This window comes from Oryza glaberrima, chromosome 7 (genome assembly GCF_000147395.1).
Source record: "Oryza glaberrima chromosome 7, OglaRS2, whole genome shotgun sequence".
NCBI classification, from domain to species: domain Eukaryota; kingdom Viridiplantae; phylum Streptophyta; class Magnoliopsida; order Poales; family Poaceae; genus Oryza; species Oryza glaberrima.
The window spans coordinates 18,858,197-18,879,504 of NC_068332.1; the positions used below are offsets into that span (position 1 = coordinate 18,858,197).

The 21,308-nt window shown below is 46.6% G+C and overlaps 2 protein-coding genes and 2 pseudogenes across 2 annotated transcripts; 1 reads left to right on the plus strand and 3 right to left on the minus strand.

Annotated features, from left to right (window-relative positions):
* Positions 1-873: 873 nt before the first annotated feature.
* Positions 874-4,170, plus strand: LOC127780418 (cysteine-rich receptor-like protein kinase 44). The gene is made up of 8 exons (XM_052307327.1): positions 874-1,411; positions 1,497-1,921; positions 2,033-2,158; positions 2,234-2,355; positions 2,453-2,663; positions 3,030-3,267; positions 3,343-3,490; positions 3,631-4,170. Exons 1-8 carry the CDS (start codon positions 981-983, stop codon positions 3,964-3,966), a joined length of 2,037 nt encoding a protein of 678 aa, XP_052163287.1. The 5' UTR covers positions 874-980; the 3' UTR covers positions 3,967-4,170.
* Positions 4,171-4,522: 352 nt separating this feature from the next.
* Positions 4,523-6,747, minus strand: LOC127780422 (glucan endo-1,3-beta-glucosidase 13-like; annotated as a pseudogene).
* Positions 6,748-10,245: 3,498 nt separating this feature from the next.
* Positions 10,246-14,868, minus strand: LOC127780421 (cysteine-rich receptor-like protein kinase 6). Its single transcript, XM_052307330.1, has 7 exons — positions 13,771-14,868; positions 11,994-12,122; positions 11,766-11,905; positions 11,471-11,681; positions 11,110-11,347; positions 10,860-11,022; positions 10,246-10,741 (listed from the first exon to the last, which is right to left on the minus strand). Exons 1-7 carry the CDS (start codon positions 14,615-14,617, stop codon positions 10,469-10,471), a joined length of 2,001 nt encoding a protein of 666 aa, XP_052163290.1. The 5' UTR covers positions 14,618-14,868; the 3' UTR covers positions 10,246-10,468.
* A 1,833-nt stretch (positions 14,869-16,701) lies between these two features.
* On the minus strand, positions 16,702-18,257 carry LOC127780426 (cysteine-rich receptor-like protein kinase 6; annotated as a pseudogene).
* Positions 18,258-21,308: the final 3,051 nt, after the last annotated feature.

The following is a 21,308-nucleotide window of genomic DNA, read 5'->3' on the forward strand; positions in this document are numbered from 1 at the left end:
GTGCAGCACTGGCGGAGGTGGGTGGCGCGCCGTCGCTCTAGGTGGAGAGGCGACGAAGGACAGCGGCGTGGGATGGCTGGCCGCGCATGTGTGGTGGACGCCAAGGCTGCAAAGGGTTGTGCGGTGAAGGCCGTTGCGAATGGTGGCCTTGTCCTCCCTTCCCCCACCTCATCCCTGCCGCCGCTGTTGCCTCTTGCTTCGTTGTCGTCACCGCTGCCGCCGCGTCGCCCGTTGTCGGTCGCCAGCTGTCGGACCTCCTCCTCTCCCGTCTCGGCTCGCCAGCCTCTTGCCCATCCACCGGCCGGACCTTCTCCCACCCACCGGCTGGCTGCCCATTAAGGAGAAAAGAGAGAGAGAGAGAGAGAGAGTGAGAGAGGGGAGGAAGGGAGAGGAGGGGAAAGAAAGGGTGTGACCTGGCATCCTGACATGTGAAGCCCACGTGGGTCCCATGCTGACTCAGTAACCGCGTCAAATAAAACTAGGGTCAAAACCACCGAAGGACCTCAAGCGAACGGTTTTGTAAGTTGAGGGATGTCATATATTTGGTTTTGTGGTTGGAGGACGATTTTGTAACTCGATGACTAGTTGAGGGACCTTGGGTATACTTTTTCCAAAAAAAAATCAATTTTACCTCTCTCAGTCTCGACTATGGGCTTATGTAATCCAATTCGCATCCGTCGATCACAAACCCACCATTGGCTTTCGCCCCCATCGTGCTGATGCTCCTAAAGTCTCACCGGAATTTCGCCCCAAGACTCCAACGCCATGCATGCCATCCATAGCTAGCCAGTCTGGCGGAAAGGAAATGTTTGACTCCACTTACGCGTTCAAGTCGCCGCAACGTGCTAAATGATGTCGCACCGACTAGACTACGCCACTCGATTTGACGTCGGCCGCCGCAACTCCATTTTGGTGTTCCAATTTACTTGACAAAAAGAAAAAAAAAATTCTCCCCTTCCCCCCTTCCCCCCTTTGCTGCGATGATGCTCGCCGGCTATGGCATCCTCGCCGTTGTCCTCGTCCTCCTGCCGCCGTCGGCCACGCCGGCTGGGATCGCTGACTGCGACCTCGGCGTCGGCAACACGTACGTGGGCAACAGCACGTTCGAGGCGAACCTGAACCACCTCGCCGCGGAGCTCCCCGGCAACGTCTCCACGGCGCATACCGGCGGCTTCGCGGTCGCCACCGTCGGCGCGGATCCCGACCAGGTGTTCGCGCTGGCGCTCTGCCGCGGCGACGTGAACGCCACAGCCTGCCGCGCGTGCGTCGCGGCGGCGTTCGTCGACGGGAAGAATGCTTGCCCCGGCATCAATGGCGTCACCGTGTACGAGGACGCCTGCGTAGTTCGCTTCTCCGGCCAGAGGTTCATGGATTTCCTCAGTCCGGATCAGTGGCAGGTCACCGAGATGATGTACGGACAATCTACATATCTCCCTTCTTTCGATCTCTTCCTGCTAGAATCAGATAGACTAATTCGAGTAGCTCGTTACAAACAGTTGGGTTCCCGAGCAAGCCTCGGAGAGCGTCAATGCGCCGGCGGTTGGCTGGTTCAACGCCGCCGTCGCGAAGATCCTCGCCGCCCTGGTCGACCACGCCGTGGCCACGGCGACGGGCAACAACTCGACCACCAAGAAGTATTTCGCCACGGGTGAGGAGGACTTCGACCCCAACATCTACGGGTTCGCGCAGTGCGTGCCGGACCTGACGCCGGAGCAGTGCAAGGAATGCCTCAACACCTTCCTTTTTCAAGCAAAACAAGTGTACTTTGGCAAGAGCCTTAGCTGGGTTGGTATGAATTCGGTGTGGTGCAGACTGATGTATAATGTGCGGCCGTTCTACGGAGGCCGGGCGATGCTGCAGCTGTCAGCGCCACCACCACCAGCAGCCGAGGCTCCGGTTCTATCTCTAGAGCCTGGAGCAGGTATGGAGTATGACCTACTCTGTTCTTCATTTTTCCTGAAGAAAAAAAAAAAACAGAAGTTACAGTGAAATCAAGGTTTCCCCAATTGAAGTTCATGTTTGGTGTTTGCAGGGAAGAAAAAGAGTGCAGCTGGAATCGCTGCCGTCGTCGCTTCTTCAGTTGTGGTATTGTTGATCCTTTCATTTTTTGCAGTTGTTCTCTTCAGGAGAAGGTCCAAGGTTACTGAGACTGACCACCGTGAGTAGCATACAGCCTCTGTTCAGTAGCTCGAATTTACTGTTCACTGACATAATCCTTGTCATATGGCAACAGAGTTGAGGAAGATAACAAGAGCACAATGCTTGATTTTTGACCTGCCAGCTCTGCAAGAGGCAACGGATAACTTCTCGGACAATAATAAGCTCGGAGAAGGTGGTTATGGTATTGTATACAAGGTAAGGTTAGCACCCAAAAATGTAAGAGAAATGTTTGAAATGTATTATGCATTAGTGATCAAACGAAGATTAAATTGCCTGCAACAATTGTGTTCAGGGAGTACTCTCAGATGGACAAGAAGTAGCAGTGAAGAAACTTTTGGGAACAAGTGAGCATGGATTGGATCAGCTACAAAATGAGGTGTTGTTATTGGCAGAGCTTCAACACAAGAACCTTGTTAAGCTACAAGGGTTTTGCTTGCATCAGGGGGAAACACTGCTTGTTTATGAGTACGTCAAGAACGGGAGCCTGGATAACTTTCTATTCGGTAATTTCCCTTCTAATTTATCATTTCAGAAGCATAATCATAACTCTATCTTCGTTTGTCAATGTAAAAAAAGATTGCAGTGCTGATCTACTTTGCAAGTACAAAAACTCCCCCTTTTCTGTATGCACAGACATATTTATAATAGTGGAGTCGCTGTACTATAAACAGTTACTGGAAATTTTCAACTTTATGCCAAGTTTATACAACATCAATAAGAATAAACTGAGCAATGCACAACTGCAAGTTAGTGTGGGGTACTAAATATGTACTGTAGCATTTCTGACAAACAAGTTACATGGCTAAGAATAGAATTTGACGTATTATAGGTGAGTGATTATGATTAAATTAAACATTTCATCTCAACAGATACCAGTAGGGGAAACACACCAAACTGGGAGCAACTGTACAACATCATTTTTGGAATTGCCAAGGGAATATTGTATCTTCACGAGGACTCAAGCTTGAGGATCATTCACCGAGACCTGAAATCAAACAACATCCTACTTGGGGAGGACATGGAACCAAAAATTGCAGATTTTGGATTGGCAAGGCTACTAGAAGAAGGTCATACTAATACTCGGACAACTAGAATTGTTGGAACATTGTAAGCTCATGTGCATAATAAAACCTTCACTCATAGAGATATTGAATGTGCAAGCCTAATGCTTATACTCTGCAGCGGTTATATGGCACCTGAGTACACAATACACGGAAATGTGTCAACCAAGATCGATGTTTTAAGTTTTGGTGTGTTGGTCCTTGAAATTGTAACAGGGAGAAGGAACCTCAATTCTGACGATCATGATCGCGGGAATCTCCTTAGTGATGTAAGTGCTCAATAAGGTTGAGCTTGCTCCTGTACATATATACTTTAGTGCATTTACATACTGCAATATTCATGATATCATACCCGAAAGTACTCTATATCAAGTTTTAGATAACAAACTAATTTCAAATCGTCTAACAGGTCTGGAATTGCTGGACAAAAGGGACGGTTACACAATTAATTGACCAATCACTTGAAGAGCAATTCCGAAGACAAGCACTGCGATGCATTCATATCGGGCTGCTGTGTGTCCAGTCAGATCCTGATGACAGGCCTCACATGTCATCTGTCATTTTCATGTTGAGTAGGGAAAACATGAATCTTCAGCCACCGGCACAACCTGCATTCTTCTTTGATGGAGACTCAAACTCATGTTCTCAACCCTTTGAGCAACCCGTGTATAATCGGCCTAATGCAATCTATGAAGAGGATATCTCCGTGAATAGGATGACAGTTACTGACATATACCCCAGATAACCCTTCCCCCTCCCCATTCCTAATCCCCCCTTTCCCAGTGGCGCAATTGTCACCATTGTTTGTCAACTTCATTGAACCATCTGCGTATGGTTTGATCTTCACCTTAGAAGGCACATTTAAATATTCTAGTTGTTGTCATTACATTATATTCTTATATGGCCAGTTATCTTATGTTCTTTGCACACTCTGAACTAATGTTCCTAAACATGGCATATCATCAAACACCTTGTCTGCAGTCTGCAGTAGGTAGAGTTCTAGATTTGTAGCATATAAATGAACAACTAACCATCGAAACAGGTAACTTGGACACATTAACAATATAATGTATAGCAGTGTAAGGCCTTGTTTGGGAGAGGGAGCAATTATTAGAAATCGTTGTTTTCCCAATTTTTGGCTTAGTTAATTTTCTAAAGTATGTAGTCGCTGGTTCTCATAGTTTGAGCACAGAATATGGACTATTTAGGCAGCTGAAAATTTTAGGAGAAACTACGACTGTTAGAAGATCCCTAAATAGGACCTAAGTGTATTTGCATTCCCAAATTTTCCATTGCACTCTAGGAGTTTGATGGAGTTTATTGTACATTTTATTCTGCATTGTGTAGAAAGGAATTTTATTCAACAAGAGCGAACGGAATACACTTAAAATTCTTAACCAGAATCTAAATACAATATCATCCTTATTTTCTCAGCACAGTAATACGGGGCTATTCTTCAATCCCACTTTCATTATTGAGCTTCTGGTAAGCTACCTTCGGTCTTCAGTAAAATATGTTCAATTGAAGAAGTCTTGCTTGGTGGGAGTACGCAGTTTCCAATTCCTATGAATGATTGAACAAACGCTAATAAGATAACAATTAACAACACGAAATAAAAGTATGCATAAGCGTGTGAACTCACTCGGTGCCTGGTTGACGATGGAAGCGGCACCACCAAAGTCACACGAGCCACTTGCCCTGCCGGCAGTCTGGTAATAGTCATTGAATGCATAGGTCGCATGCGCCACCTTGGTGTTAGGATCAAAGCACCGTCCACCAGGCTGGATGGCACTGCAGTCTGCGCAGCTACTGCATGCATAGTCTAGTGCTGCCTGTAACCGCATGTCCCCGACCTCTGCGTTTGCCACGCACCAACTCGGGTTCGGGTCACAGATGCCTAAATCCCAACAAACAATTCATATATAGAACATGTAAAACATAATAAGATGGATATCACAATATGAATTGAATGCACAATTGCAAAAGCTTATTGATCTTAAAAGATGGCCATTGAATGGAAACTAACTTGGTGATGGCTTGTAGACGATGTAAGCAGCACCGGCAAAGTTGCACGCGCTACTTGCCTTGCCATTACGTTGGTAGTAGTCATTGAATGCATAAGATGCATGTGCAACCATGGTGTTTGGCTCATAGCACACTTTTCCCTGTTGGATAGCACTGCAGTCCGCGCCGTTACTACACGCCCAATCCAGTGCTCCCTGTAGCCGTGTGTTCCCAATAGCTGCATTTGCCACACACTAGCTCTCCTTTGTGGGACATGTACCACCACCATGAAAGTCAACATCGTACACCTTCGTCCCATCCGGATAGAACAGGCCGAAGTTGCTCTCTATAGATGGCCCACCCTTCTTGTTCTCGTTGAACAAAGCGAATATGTACGCAAAAACATCCTCCATATTGGAGGCCCCGAACAAGACTCGCTTGGCAAGGCCATTGTTGTATGCTTGAGCGTTAGCTTTAGTTGCCACCGAGTCCCCATCAGCATTGGCTTCTGTGACCCCTGAGTGGATTCTACCACCAGAGGGGTGGCCTGATTCTGAAACTCTGATGGGCACCCGTCCTCCTGCTTGGGCTAACGAGGCCCTCTCGTTACTACCAGAAACCTTGTTTATCGCATAGTAAACTGCATCTAGCTCGGCATCAAAGAGGCTGTAATATGTGACGCCGCTCATCGGATCGAACACACCAGCATTGGGACGGAACGTGGCGTACTCGAGGGAGATTCCGGTAGAAGGATCCGCATATGCAAAGAATGGGTAGAGATTTACCATAAAGTACGAGTCAGTCTGCTGCAAGAAATCGATCATGGGGCTCATCACGACTGCGCGATGTCATCCTGGAAAGCGCCTGCGGACGGCGGAAATGACACCTTGACCGCGCTGAACGCGATCGGCGTGGACACCTTTACGGCATCGGCGAGGCCCAGCCTCACCAGCGCCGCGTGCACGTTCCTCATGGCCGGTACCAGCTGTTGGGTCAGGTGAGGCGCCTGATCGAACAGCTCGTTCCCCACGGCCACGCCGTTGATCAGCGTGGCCGGGTAGTAGGGCACCACGTTGTTCTCCACCCACCATTGCGCGTAGCTCGGATCCCAGCCGGCGGAGCCCAGGTCCGTGTTGGGTAGCGCCACCATCACCTTGATGCCGGTGTTGGCCAGCGCCCTCAGCACCGCAGGGTCGGCGTCGAAGATCCTCACCATCGTGATGCCGTTCGCCTTGAGAAGGTTCACCACGGAGTGCGGGTCCATCAGATTGTCCGCGTCCCTCCCGTAGCACACGCCCAACTCGCCCGCATCTGCTGTGCAAATTAAGAACAAACGACATCGTTGTGATTGTTACGAAAGTGAGATTAATTAGCTTTCAGCCTTAATTTGTAGTTTGTACATCTCTGATCGAGTTAATTACCTGCATGGGAGAGAAAGAGCAGCGGTAATGCGGTGGCTAAGAGAATTCGGAGGAGGTGATGAGTGAGCGCCATCTCTAGTCCTGCTTGGCGCCGTGGCAGACTGAGGATAGTCGAATTCCACTGCGTGACTGTGTGAGCAGTAAATTTATAACGAGCAGTATGGTCGTCGTCGTTTAGGAGCTAGCGCGATGCAAGGAAAATAATACTACCTCCGTTCTAAATTAAATTAGTTGTCGCTTTAACTTTTTACTTATAATACTATTCATCTTATTTAAAAATTAGTACAAATATAAAAAAAATAAGTCGTACTTAAAGTATTTTTGATAATAAAGCAAGTCATAAACAAAATAAATAATAATTTTATAATTTTTTTAATAAAACGAATGATAAAATGTTGCAAACAAAAACTCACAACAAAGTATTTTAGAACGGATGTAGTATAATTTTGATGTACATGTGTTGCCACATTTTCACGTAAAATAAGTTGAATTTGTCATTGTTCGATCAATCATCTATGTTCGTGTATCCCGGCATATGCTTTTGATATGCCGCCTTCATTGATTTTTCTCGGTTGACTAGCTTGTGCCGCCTACGACCCTACGTCTAGCCTGTCTGGTTGCACGTGCACCACTTGAGATTTTCTTCTTGATGATAAGAATGCCAGAGTACTGGGTTTTTTTTGTGAATATATTAATGTATGGTTGTGAGTTTGGTTGCATTTTATTAATAACTTCATCAGTTTTAATATATAAGTATATCTAGGATTTCAGTTTTGTTCAACAATATAAACATTTGTACCACTATTTACACTACATTTTATCACATAAATTATTTTCCATTCAATTTTTCCCCATCTTAATCCCAACCATCCTCCTACACCTAAGTCCCTAACCCTCTCATTAATTGAGAGGAACCAAACTCTTTTCTCCTCAATTTTAATCTCTACTAAATAATTTAGAATTACTTATATTTTAGATTAGAAAGAGTATAACAACTCGTGTATTCTTGGTCACGGATCCCAATGCCTGGAAATTTGAAGGCTCCCATGTAATGGGCCTCTTTTGATCCAAGGGGATATTTATAGCCGAACAACAAAGGAATAAGTTCACTTTAGGTCCTTAATTTGTCGTCCAGTCTGATTTTCATCCTTAAACCGAAAAACCAGATACAATCCATCCCCCAACTTATAAAACCATGCAAACAAGGTCCTTCGGCAGTATTTGACCTTGGTTTTAGCTGACATGGCGCATACATGGATCCTTTGACTAGTCTTCGTCGCCACGTGGCATTGACGTAGCGCTTACGTGATAATTCAATGTGGAAAAATAATAAAAATCTATGTGACCCACATAGTAGTTACACAAACAAAATAATAAAAATGGTGGGGCCCATGTGACCCCACATGTCATCCTAACTATCCTTCTCCTTTTTCCTTTTCTTTTTGTCTCTTGCTTCTACGGCGGGAGCGCCGAGGGAGAGGAGAGGTCGCCGCTCCGGCAGAGAGGGAGAAATTGCCGGAGAGATCCAGCACGCAGAGGTCGGTGTCAGTGTCCCCGGCAGCCGGGCGGAGAAGCGCCCACGGCCGGCCGGAGCAGAGGCCTTCCCCTTCCACTCCTCCTTTTCGTTCACATCGGCGACATTGTCGCCGCCACCGCCCTCCCAGCCCCCTCGCCAGCCTCGCCGAGTGGAGGCCAAGCAAGCGGACCTCCGACGCGGAGACGGTAGAGAGGAGCGCCGCACGCGGCCGGCTGGAGAGAGGGAGAGTGTCGCAACCGGTCGGAGCAGAGGCCTTTCCCTTCCCCTCCTCCTTCTTGTTCACATTGGCGACGTCGTCGCCTCCACCGACCACCCCGCCCCCTCGCCAGCCTCACCAGGCGGAGGCCGAGTGAGTGGATCTTCAGCGCGGCAGTAGTGGAGAGGAGTGCCGCGCGGCCGGCGGGAGAGAAGAGGAGCGCTGCGGCCAGCCGGAGCGGAGGCCTTCCCTTCCCCTCCTCCTCGTTCCTGTCGACGACGTCGTTGCCGCCATTGGCCTCCCCGCCCCCTCGCTAGTCTCACCGGGCGGAGGCCGAGCGAGCGGATCTGCGGTGCAACGGCGGTAGAGAGAAGCGCCGCGCGCGGCTAGCTGGAGAGAGGAGGAGCACCCGCGGCCGGCCGGAGCAGGGGCCTTCCCCTTCCCATCCTCCTTTTCGTTCTAGTCGATGACGTCGTCACCGCCGGCGGTCTCCCCGCCGCCTCACCAGCCTTGCCCATCTCTTCGTCGCCTGCCGGCCCTTCACCCCGCCTGCCGTCGGCCGCCGCACGCCCTACTCCGCTCCGCCGGCCTACTCTGGCCGTCGCTGCTACGCCTCGCCTCTCCGTCGCCCACATGCCGAAAATGGGAAGGGAGAGAGGAGTGGAGCGGTCGCCGCCACTCCGGCCGCCGCTGACCCTGCTCTGTTTCGCTGGCCTGCTCCGGTTGCCACCCGCCTGGCGGACGCTCTGCCGCTCCGCCATGCCGCTCTGCGCGCCTTGTTGCAAGAGAGAGGATAGAGAAGAAAGATGATAGAAGAGAGAGAGAGAGGCGGGGAGTGGTGGATGACATGCGGGCCACACGGGCCCCACCATTTTTTATTATTTTATATGTGAAACTGATATCTGGGTCCCACGGTGTTTATTATTTTTGGGGATCGAATTGGCACATAAACGCCACGTCAATGCAAGACCGAGTCAAATTAGCCACGTAGGCGCCACGTCAGCCAAAAGCGCCGTCCAAACCGCTGAGGGACCTCATCTATACTGGTTTTGACAGTTGAGGGACCCGCTATATCTGGTTTTCTAGTTGAAGGACGAAAATCGGATTCGTTGACAAGTTAAGAGACCTTAGATGAACTTATTCGAACAAAAAATGATTATGGCCCATTGAACAGAAAGGCCCATACATAAAGTGGGTCATCTTAGAAAAATGTTGGCCCTACGTTGATGTCAACCTTATTCTTGAGAGTTTTTTTATCGTCCGGCACTGAGGTACGGTACCAAATACTGATCGTTGGCTGCCAGTGTTCTGTACTATGAGGTACCACTTTTATCCCTAAAATGGTATGCATGGTGAAGAGAGGTGAAATGATAAGATAGTAATTTCACATGGATACGGATGGATGAGGCCATATGGATGGACGAGGGGTTGAGGCGAGCAAAAAATAAACCTAGAATAGGATTGGATCGAACAGGCCGCTACTACATTTGTCCTCCACCGCCGTTCTCCTATTCTTCTTTTCTTGCTTGTTGTCTCTCTTTCCCTCGCCGTAGCACCACCGTTTTGCGCCTTGCTGCCACAACGCTGTGAGGGGATGGAAGGGGAGAAGTGGCGCAAGGGGATGGGCGGCGTGCGCTGGGAATGCGAAAGGGATGGAAGGGGAGAAGCGGCGGCAGTGCGGGCTGGGAAGGGCGAAAGGGCGAGGATGCGCACACTAGGAAGGGCGAAGGCGTCAGGGGAACCACCCTAACTTCAATCCCCATCATACCCGTAATGATTTTTTCTAGATAATGGAAATGGATACCCTCAATGAATTGAACGGCCAGATTTGTTTTGGTAGCTGCAGGTATGGGTACTGGGAGGTACTTTTGCTGTATCGGAACAAAACTCTATTCTTGATGTAGAAGTACTACAAGCTCCATGTAATACATCTGTGCTGGTACGAAAACTCTGCAAGCATTTTATGGGTCTTACATGTCCGTAAGCAGCACAATCCTCCTTTCTATAGGGTCGGAGCCACTAATCGGCAGCGCAAGAGTTCCATAATATCCTGGACGATGGAGCAATACTCTCTCTATGGTGACAGGTTCTACACTGACGCGGTTGACTCGTCGGACGCGACGCCGGGTTTAGCGCCGCCGTTCCTGGCGAAGAACGCCGGCTTGGAGGGCACCTGGAGGGAGACCGTCTCGCTGTCGAGCATCATCACCACCGACGACATCACCGGCCGATCCGCGGGGTTTTCCTGCACGCACAGGAGCGCTACGTGGACGCACTTCCGCACGTCGCTCGCCGAGACGTACGCGCTCATGGCCGGGTCTACCATCTCATCCACGGTTCCGGCCATCCAACGCTCCCATATCTGCATCATTTTTTGTAGTGCAGCATCACACATAGATCAGCCAAACTGCACTGTAATTAATCTGCAGGGTACAGGTTATCAGATGTTCAGAGATATGAGCTATGCTGCATGTGTTCACCGTGGTCAGGAGATCTTCAGATTGGTGAGTGTTGTTGCAGAAGTCGTCGTTCTTCCTTCCCGTCACGATCTCCAGCACCATGACGCCGAAGCTGAACGCGTCCGACTTGACGGAGTAGTTGCCACGCATCATGTACTCAGGTGCCATGTACCCACTGCAACAGCTAAGATAATTTGAAGTCATGATTAGTCACTACTCACTACTTACTGGATGACTGAACAACTACTACAGTTATTATGTGGTTACTGACTATGTGCCGACGAAACGGTTCGTGACAGCCTGGGTCTGATCTTGACCGAAAATCCTCGCGATGCCAAAGTCTGAGATCTTGGGGTTCATGTTCGCGTCTAGCAAGATTTTGCTCGCCTTGAGATCACGGTGGACAACCTTGAGCTGAGAGTCTTCGTGGAGGTATTGCAGGCCACGAGCAATGCCGTTTATGATCCTGTACCTCTTTTCCCAGTCAAGCTTCTCGCGTTTCTCGGTGTCTGACAATGATCAAAGAGAAGGTGTTAATTAATAGATCAATGCGATGATATGACATCAATCTTTGCAGAGAAAACAGAGGAGAGAATTGGTAATGTAGACTCAATTCGTAGCAGTATTAGTACCGAAGAGGATCAGGTCAAGGCTCCGGTTAGGAACGAACTCGTAGACAAGCAGCCTCTCGTGTTGGTCCAGGCAGACGCCTACAAAGCTTACGAGGTTCTTGTGCCTCAGCTTGGCAACCAGAGCAAGCTCATTCTTCAGCTCTTGCACTCCCTGTGTTGAGCTCTTTGACAGCCTCTTCACTGCAATTTCGTTGCCGTCTGGAAGAACACCCTGTGAAAAGATTCAAAATATGCTAATTAAATTAGTTTTCGCTTGTAATTCAGATGCTTGTTTTTTTAAAAAAAATTTCAGTACCTTGTACACCGCTCCAAATCCACCTTCACCTAGCTTGTTGCTCTCTGCAAAATCCCCAGTTGCAGCTCGCAGTGTAGAAATGTCCATGAGCATGGAGTCTACACTGTCGACGTCATCTGCTTCAGCGTAATAGTTGGCATCTGCATAAATGTCAGCATCACAACAATTGTATAAGTTTTTTGCATTGTCAGCTGAAATGATTAAAATGGAGAATTTTGTATGACATACTTGTCTGCTTTGCTTTTGTTATTACTGGACGCTTCCTCCTCCAGACACAGAAGCAAACGACAAGGTTTACGGCTGCTATTATAGGGAGCAGTATTATAAGAACCAGGCGCGGAACCTTGTACTTTGTCTCTGCGAATTGACCAATTCAGGAACAAAATTATCAGGTCAAATAAAGGTCACAAATTTCCAAGGTTATCATGCTAAAACATGTCGATTTGTATGGACAGATTCGGTACTACTCGTTCCGTTCCATATTACAAGTCGTTTGATTTTTTTCTTAGACAAACTCTATTAAGCCTAACTAAGTTTGTAGAAAAATATACTAATATTTTTTAACAGAACAAATATATTATTAAAATATATTTAATGTTAGATTTAATAAAACTATTTTTGTGTTATAAATGTTGCTAATTTTTCCTATAAAATTGGTCAAATTTAAATAACTTTTTGAGGATTGCTACCATCCAGCGCTCGGTACTGGTACCGAGCGGTACCAAATTCCTGGCCGTTGGATCTGGCCCGATCCAACGGCTAGTAGAATTTGGTACCGCCCGGTACCAATTTTATCCATGTACAGTACCGACCTAAAAACTGAGGTGGAGGGGCAAAAATGTAACTTCGTGATGGGAACCCTAGACGCCGCGCCAGGGGCGGATCCACAGTATGTGGAGTGGGGTCCTAGGACCCCACTCAAATTTAATATTTAGTGTATTACTAATGTGTAATTAAGTAAAAAATTTTGAGCGCACTATCAATTCTAATAAGATGCCCCCACTCGATTTTTGGGCTAGGTCTGCCCCTGCGCCCCGCCCCGACCAGCCATGCTTCCTCCCCCCATCACTGTCGTCTTCCTCTTCCGTGCCTCTCACCCCCACCGCCGCCGTTGGGCTTCCACCTCGCCGCCGCGGTGCTTCCTCACCCCCGCCGCCGCCGTGCTTCCGCCCTGCCGCCGCCGACTTCCTTCTCCGGCGCCGCAAGTTCGATCTGGGTCGCCGCCGCCTGGATCGATGCCATCAACGCCGCCACCGCCTGGACGTCAACTCTGCCATCGCCGGGATCGACCGCCGCCGCCTCCTGGACCCTCCCACCGGGAACGACGACTTCGATGCCGCCGCCGCCGCCGCCGCTGGGAACGACGACTTGAACGCCAGTTAGATTTCTCTCCCGACGCTCATCTTTTCTCTCCCGATCCTACCCATCCCGATTCAACGGTTAGATTTGTTTTGGTACTGGGCGGTACCAGTACCGCCAGGTACAACCTGCTGGACGGTAGCAATCCTCTAACTTTTTTTTTACATAATAAAAACGGGTTACATCTCTGGCCTCTACCCATGGTCACAAAGTCAACAAGTTTCAGAAGAACTTTGACTTAAAAAAATAAAACAGCTTATAATATAAAATGGAAGGAGTAAAATATATATTTTTCTTTGGAATAGTTTTTGCTGGGTTTTCTTGGAAATAGTAAACGTGTACTCCCTCCGTCCAAAAAAAAAGGGTAAACCCTGAGTTTTCGTGCCAACGTTTGACTGTCCGTCTTATGTGAAATTTTTTTATAATTAATATTTTCATTGTTGTTAGATGATAAAACATGATTAATACTTTATGCGTGACTTATTTTTTAATTTTTTTTATAATTTTTTCAAATAAGACGAACGATCAAACGTTGGACACGGAAACCGAGTTTGTCTTTTTTTTGGGACGGAGGGAGTAGTTGACTAATTGTGCAATAATGTCTGTAATGCCGCACGAAAGATGTGTAATACACACTTCGACTCACCTCGTCCCGGCGTGGCCGCTGAAGGCGTCGCGTTGACCGGCGGCGCCGGAGACGGCGCCGATGTCGCCGGTAGCCGCACCATCGTCGTGCCATTGAGGAAAGGCTTGGTCTCGACCCGGAAGCTGCACCTGACGGAGAGGGTCCTCCCTCCGATGTCGTCCTTGTACGACCAAAGCTCCTGCGCCACGATCTTGGCGAGGCAGCTCCGGCACCTCGCCGGCGACAGGTCCGGCGTGCACTGCGCAAGGCTGTACACCTTGGGGAGCGCCGCGTCGAAGTCGGCCTCGCCGGACGCGTACCGCCGCGTCGAGTTGTACGCCGCGTAGTCGGCGGTGGCGTTGACGAGCGCCGCCACGAGGCGGTTGTACCGCCCCTGCTCCGACGTGACCTTGTTGTCGTTTTTCACCGTGTACGCGTCGATCCTCGCCGGGTCTTCGCCGCCGGCGCCGCCGGAGAGGAAGTTGATGGCGGAGTAGCTGACCATGCACCGGTCGTAGTAGGTGGCGGCGTCCCTGGAGTTGCCGCACGCGTTGGGCAGGTCGGCGAAGGCCTGGGTGAGGCAGCCGAGGCAGGAGCTGGCGCTGACGTCGCCGCGGCAGAGCGCGGCGGCGGTGACCTGCTCCGGGACGGCGCCGACGTCCACGGCGGTGGCGTAGAGGTCCGGCGACGAGGAGGCGTTGCGGGGGAGCGCGGCGGCGATGAGCTGGAGGTTGGCGGAGAACCTGCTCTTGGGCGTGAAGGTGCCGAAGTCCTGCCCGCACACCGGCCATGGCTCGCCGGCAGCGGGGGGCACGAGCAGCGCGACGGCGACGGCGACGGCGACGGACAGGATGAGACGGCGATCCATCGGGGTAATTCCGGCGTGCGCAAAGAGGAGCTCAATCCATTTTCTAGTTCCCACGGGGATGGACTAGTGAGTAATCTCCGTCCAACACGGCAGAGAGACAGAGACGACCATACAAGTCGTCGTCCCTGATTCTTGCAACCAACTTTGTCGCTTAACAATGGATACATACAATTGCATCCAGCTAGTCGAGATATAGAAAATCCATGTCTCTTTACACACTAGTAAAACCTGGTACCGGTTTAGCAGTGAATTTGAATATAGCGTAGGGAGTATCTCTGGTCAAAGTTTCTGAATTGAGCAAATTTTATAGTTTTCAAGAGGTACCATAAGATACCCAAACTTAGTACCTACTCATACTAGAGGTACCAAATTTTGGGCCTTTCTAATGGACGTGGGCGTGCTAGCTGCCTAACTGGCGCCACGCCCCCTATCTCGCCTCTCCTCAGCGCTGTTAGCGTTGATTAGTGTTGATAACGTTAATTAGCGATAATGATAATTGTTAGTATTAGTTTTTTAATATATATATATATATATATACACACATACATATATATATATATATATATATAGAACATTTAACTCTGATTTGGAAAACTTTTAACCTGGATTTGAAACTTTTTCAACCCAGATTTAAAAACTTTCAATCCAGATTTAAAAACTTTCGACTCGGATTTGAAAAACTTTCGAGTAAAGATTTTTTAAAAACTTTTAACTCAGATTTGAAAATTTTCAAGTCAAGATTTGAATACCTTCAATTTATTTTTTTTAAAAAAAATCAACTTAGATTTTGAAACTTTCAAATCTAGATTTGAAAAAATTCAAGTCAAGATTTGAAAACTTTCAACTCAGATTTAAAAACTTTTAACTAAAGATTTGAAAATTTTCAACTCAGATTTAAAAACTTTCGTCTGAAAATTCAAAACATGTAACTCAAATTTGAAAACTTTCATATCTAAATTAAAAAAATCAACTCAAACCTTAAATTTTTTTAACTCAAATTCAAAACTTTCAACTAAAATTGAAGATGAAAGATTTCAACTTCTAAAATGAAAAATCACGAAAAAAAGGCAAAAACAAAAAAAAATATATACGGATGTGGACGCCGTTCGCACGCATACGCGTCAGCACTGGGCTTTATGGACCTGAAACGCGCACGCGCGAATTAGCTATTGCGCCAAATTTTATATTAGAAAACAAAAAGTACCTCGAGATGCTGGTACCTCACTGTACCAAATCATTTCCGATCGTTGGATCTAATTGGACTGGATGGATATTGTTAGATCCAACGATAAAAACGATTTAGTATTATGAGGTATCGGTAGCTCAAAATGCTTTTTGTTAGACCGGAGCAAATCTCTTAGAAATAATAGTGTCTCCCGGTACTTTCCTAAAAACTGTAGAATCACTCTTTTGAATTTGTTTGAAATTAGCAATTAATTGTTGAAATCAGGGAAAACGTATTCAAATTTAAAGGTGAACACGCTACATTCGTGCCACCAACTGACCAACCTCCTCTATCATCGATTCATCCTAGCGGAAAGAAGTGCATGCGGCCACAACGAAACCATGGGAATGGAGTAGACAGTAGTGCGCAGGCGGCTATGGAAAAGGAGGTGATGGAGTCGCAAAAGCCAAAGACCAAAGACTAGTCGATGACTTCACCGGCCTTGGGATTCACGGGCTTCCAGTTGCAACTTCCAAGGCAGCGATAATCACGCCCAGTGTGCAATGCAATTCGCAATAATCCAAGTATTGCAACTTGTAATCAAGTGGCAATGTTGCATCGCATCAGTAGCGAATTAATTATCCACAAATTTGCAAACTTTGCAAGTTTGTAGGCGACTGGCCAAGTGGCCAGGCATGCTAATTGGACTCGTCAAGGTATTCGGCTCACCACTGGTCAATCTATGACCGTGACATGTATGGGCGTATGGCTATGAAAAAGAAAAGAAAAATCAAGCTCCAAACTTACCACTAGCAAATTAGCAATGTGGAGCTATATGGAGCCTGTTTAGCATGGCACTAACGCTAACTTCACCTTTTCTGGAATTAAAGCCCAGTCAAACAGTTTCACCTCCATTCATAAATAAGAGTAGAGCCAGCTGAAATGCTCACTACTATGAAACATCAAATATATGTCGGTACTATAGGTGCTGAAAGTGCTAAAACCTACACTATAGGCCTTTTCCCATTTTACTCGGGTTAAAATCACAAAAAACCAACACCTTTAGAATTATAGGTGCCTTTTTTTTTAAAAAAAGACACTTATAAAATATCATAGGTGTCAGTTAATTTAAAACCGAAATATATTATAGGTCCTGGTTTTTTAAAAAAAACTGGCACCTAAAAAGTCGAGCCGAGTCTTATCCATCCATCCACAGCGCCAAGCTGAGCCAATAGGACCCACCAAGGAAATAAGTCCGAGTGCCGGAGTCTTATCCATCCATCCTTTTTTCTCTCTCATTTTCCTCTCCTCTCTCCTAGCCTTCTCTCTCGCTCTCATTTCTCTCTCTCGTTTTCTTCTCTCTTCGAGGAGCCGAGAGGGCAGGCGGCGGCACAAGAGGGGAGGCGGCGGCGGGTAGAGACAGTTAGGCCCAGCGGCGGCAGCGATAGAGGGCGGCATCGGCGACGATACCTACGCCCTCCCCTCCACCATATCCGACGGGAGTGGAGGCAGCAGCGGCGTGCAGCGGCAGGTGGCGGCGCCTCCTCTCCGCTAGATCTGGCAGGAGGGGAAGCATGGGCTACCGCGGGATCCCTACGACAGCAGTGGCAGGCTTCTCCGAGGCTCATCCATCCATCCATCCATCCATCCAACCGCCGGCACATCGACGCTCGCCGAGGCTTGCTCGGGATTCCAACTGTTTGTCACGAGCTATTAGTTTATCTGATTTTTTTGCGAGAAAAGAATGGAAAGATGGATTGTGCGTACATCATCTGAGACCTGCCACTGATCCGGACTGAGGAAATCCATGAACCTCTGACCAGAGAAACGAACTACGCAGACGTCCTCGTAAATGGTGACTCCATTGATGCCGGGGCAAGCTTTCTTCCCGTCGACGAACGCTGCCGCGACGCACGCGCTGCAGGCTGAGGCGTTCATGTCGCCGCGGCAGAGCGCCAGCGCGAACACCTTGTCGGGATCGGTGCCGACGGTGGCGACCGCGCGAAGCCGGCAGGCGCCGCGGAGACATCGGTGGGGAGCGCCGCGGCGAGGAGGTTGAGGTTCGCCTCGAAAGTGCTGTTGGCCACGTACGTGTTGCCGAAGCCGAGGTCGCAGTTAGCGATACCAGCGGGCGTGGCCGTGGCCGACGGCGGCAAGAGGACGAGGACAACGGCAACGATGCCCATAGCCGTAGCCGACGAGCATCGCCGCAGCTGAGAGGGGACTTGCGCTGGGTAACGCCGTAACGGATCTGCTCGCCCACTCGGTGCGAGTGCGACGAATCATCAGGTTCGTTGCACGGAGTTTGAGCGCGCAATTGGAGTCAAGAATGGCTGCCGCATGCATAATTTCCTGATTTTTGTTTTCTAGCGTTCAACATTTGCCAGTGTTCTTGTCACACCCTTTGACTACTGACAAGACAAACGATCCTCTACTCCCAGTATATTAAAAGAAAGATATTTGCTTCAGTCCAATAAAAAATACCTCGTCTCATTCATTTCCGATCGTTAGATCTAACAATGTCTATCATGTCTAACTAGATCTAACGATTGAAAACAATCTGGTACATTGAGGTACCGGTACCTTAAGGTATTTTTTTCTGAACCGGAGCAAATCTCTAATAGAAATTAATCTAGTAACTTATTTTCGAGATGGAGGGAATACTTTCATTTCATCCTCTTATGCATGTACTGCATGGAAAATCAAGTTGACAGATGTAGCATGTTTGGGAGTTTAAGATTTTGAGAAGCAGCTAGTGATAAGCTAACTAGTGAGGATCTAGAAAAGCTAGGAAATATAGCTTCTGGCTTCTAGTTTATTTTCTGAATTTTACAACTATATATTCTCAGAATTTAGATGAAAATCTAGACTATTTGAGGGAGTTTCTATTAGCGGGAGATTCTACGTGAAGTTGTAATTGTCAGAAGCTCTCCTAAACAGGCATGTTCTAAACTAGGATTGGCTTGGCTATTTCCTCAATTTTCATTAGCATATTTTCATGTGCTGTGAAAACTTTTTTTTATAGACGTTGCTTTGAACAAAAATCAAATAAATTAGTTTGTTTAAATTTTAATAATTAATACTTCTTCCGTTTCACAATGTAAGTCATTCTAGCTTTTCCCACATTCATATTCATGTTAATGAATCTAGATAAATATATATGTCTAGATTCATTAACATCAATATGAATGTGGGAAATGCTAAAATGACTTACATTGTGAAACGGATGGAGTATTTAGTTAACCATATGCTAATCATGTTTCTCGTGCAGTTAATCAGTCGTTTCCAACTTATGTTTAGAACGTGCCCTTAACTTTCTTAGTCCAGAACACACCTTAACTTTCTCAGTCCAGTACATAAGTATTTATATGTTGTTTAGTTAATTTTAAAATTTTCTAAAAGAAAAGACTTTAGTAACTCTCATTAAATACGGAACAGTTAGCCGTGAGAGAGTGGTTGATGGCAGGGGCGGATCCAACGTGGGTGCAGGGGGACTCAAGTCCCCTCTACACCCACAAAACCCATGGATACCCCCCTAAGCCCCCCTTCAATTTTTTCATCATAGTTGATAAGATAGGATGTGCTAAAGGTCTCATAATAGCATTTTAGTATAGTTTAATACTGAGATTATGTGTTTATATCGGTGTACTCGGTATGTTGAGTCCCTCCAACTTTTTGTTTTTGGATCCGCCCCTGGTTGATAGGAAATATATTGGATAAGAGGTGATTGAGGACAACTATATTATACTACTAGTTATATTTATAAATAAATTTCAAACGCTTACAATGCTTATATCTATGGACATGGACAGATGGAGCAATATTTATTCATTTGTTCCTAAATATAAACATTCCTATGATTTTAAATTTGTAAGGAAATACTACCTTCGTCCCATATTATTTGTCGCTTTGCTTTTTTCTTTGTAATGTTTGATCATTCGTGTTATTCAAAAAAAATTGAAATTATTATTTATTTTATTTGTGACTTACTTTATTATCAAAAGTACTTTAAGTATAACTTATTTTTTTATATTTGCATTAATTTTTCAAATAAAACGAATGGTCAAACATTACAAGAAAAAAGTCAAAGCGACACTTATTATGGGACGGAGGGAGTATAATATTTTCAATACTACTTCTCCTTATTGACCATCTCTCGATTAATTTTTATCTGGTCACATTCGATAGATAACAACACCCCTCAAAATCTTGAATATTTGGACCGTTTGATGGGCTTCAAGATTCATGCAACGCAGAAACCCTAATCTCAGCGCCGCACGTTGAAAGGACGCTTTTCATCGCTGCTACCGCATGGCCTCGCTGGCTTGCCGAAAGGCATCAACGGCACCGGCGAGCCCCCCGTTGCCGGTTTCCTCCCCTCCCCTCGTCCCCTACTCCTCTCTCCTTCTCCTCAAGCTGGTTGCAATGAGATATCCCTGTTTCGTTGTTCTTTCCTGTTTCCGGCGACTCTTCGCGCCACCGTCAGCCACTGCCTCCTAAGTATATAAGCTTGTTTTGCCCCCACCTACAATGTTGGCCCATCGCCCTTCTTCATCCCCATGGTTTCGGTGTCGCCCGTCCATGTCCACTACCCATCACTGGGCCATTACATCTCAATGCCATCCCTCTAAACTCGATGATCTCCCCCGACCCTTTTCTCCTGGACATAAACCTTTACTAAACAAGGTAAAAACAACTAACTATATTTGGAAACGAGCGGAGTAGCCGTTAAATTCCGTTTCGCCGTTGACGACTCTGAATCCGATTTCATAAAGTTTCTCTGGAATCTATTATATACTAAAATTCCATTAAACTTACTACAAACGGTCTTAAGATGCCACGTGGCGCTCTAATAAATTAGAGAAAATCCTAGAAATTCTAAGAAAAAGCAAAACATCTACCCCTTCATTTTCACTTAAATTTATGGGTCCAATATTATACACCGTTAGATAAAATTGATCTTAAAACAAACTAAATACTATAGGCCCCACCTCTCCTTTTTTTTTCTTTGACCAGGGTCCCACCTCTACTCTTTATGCGTGCATAGGTAGGTCACGTATACATGGGTATGTAGTACGTACGCCTGCCTCCCTCCCTTTTGTTTCTTTTTTCTTCTTTTTTCTATTTATACAATTGATATATATATATATATATTTTAATAATCATAATTTTACAAACAAATAATATACCATCATATAACTCTTTATAAACACAGGAAACTAAATTAACTCTATAATCTTTGAAAATAAAATTTACAACATATTATATGTTTACCCAGTAAATCAATAATGTAAGATAGTTTCCACTTAAATCGGTGTACTCATTACTTTGTACTATTATTTTCAACTAATGCACTATTTTAAAATAAAATTTACATAATTATAGTGTACCTATTACTCTGAATATGGTCAGCGGTCAAGAATATGAATTCGTTCATTTGCATTGAAGTCGGGGGCTACTGTCAGGGTTATGGATACCACATAACTAATAGTAGTTGACTAAATCTCGGCAGGACCCACCACATAC

Coding starts and splice junctions, on each gene's coding strand:
- LOC127780418 (XM_052307327.1), top strand. CDS start 981: ATGATGCTCGCCGGCTATGGCATCCTCGCCGTTGTCCTCGTCCTCCTG. Junction 2,159..2,233: donor GGTTACTGAGACTGACCACC/GTGAGTAGCATA, acceptor ATATGGCAACAG/AGTTGAGGAAGATAACAAGA. Junction 3,268..3,342: donor ACTAGAATTGTTGGAACATT/GTAAGCTCATGT, acceptor TATACTCTGCAG/CGGTTATATGGCACCTGAGT.
- LOC127780421 (XM_052307330.1), bottom strand. CDS start 14,617: ATGGATCGCCGTCTCATCCTGTCCGTCGCCGTCGCCGTCGCCGTCGCG. Junction 12,123..13,770: donor AGCGGCCACGCCGGGACGAG/GTGAGTCGAAGT, acceptor GTCAATTCGCAG/AGACAAAGTACAAGGTTCCG. Junction 11,682..11,765: donor GATTTGGAGCGGTGTACAAG/GTACTGAAATTT, acceptor ATCTTTTCACAG/GGTGTTCTTCCAGACGGCAA.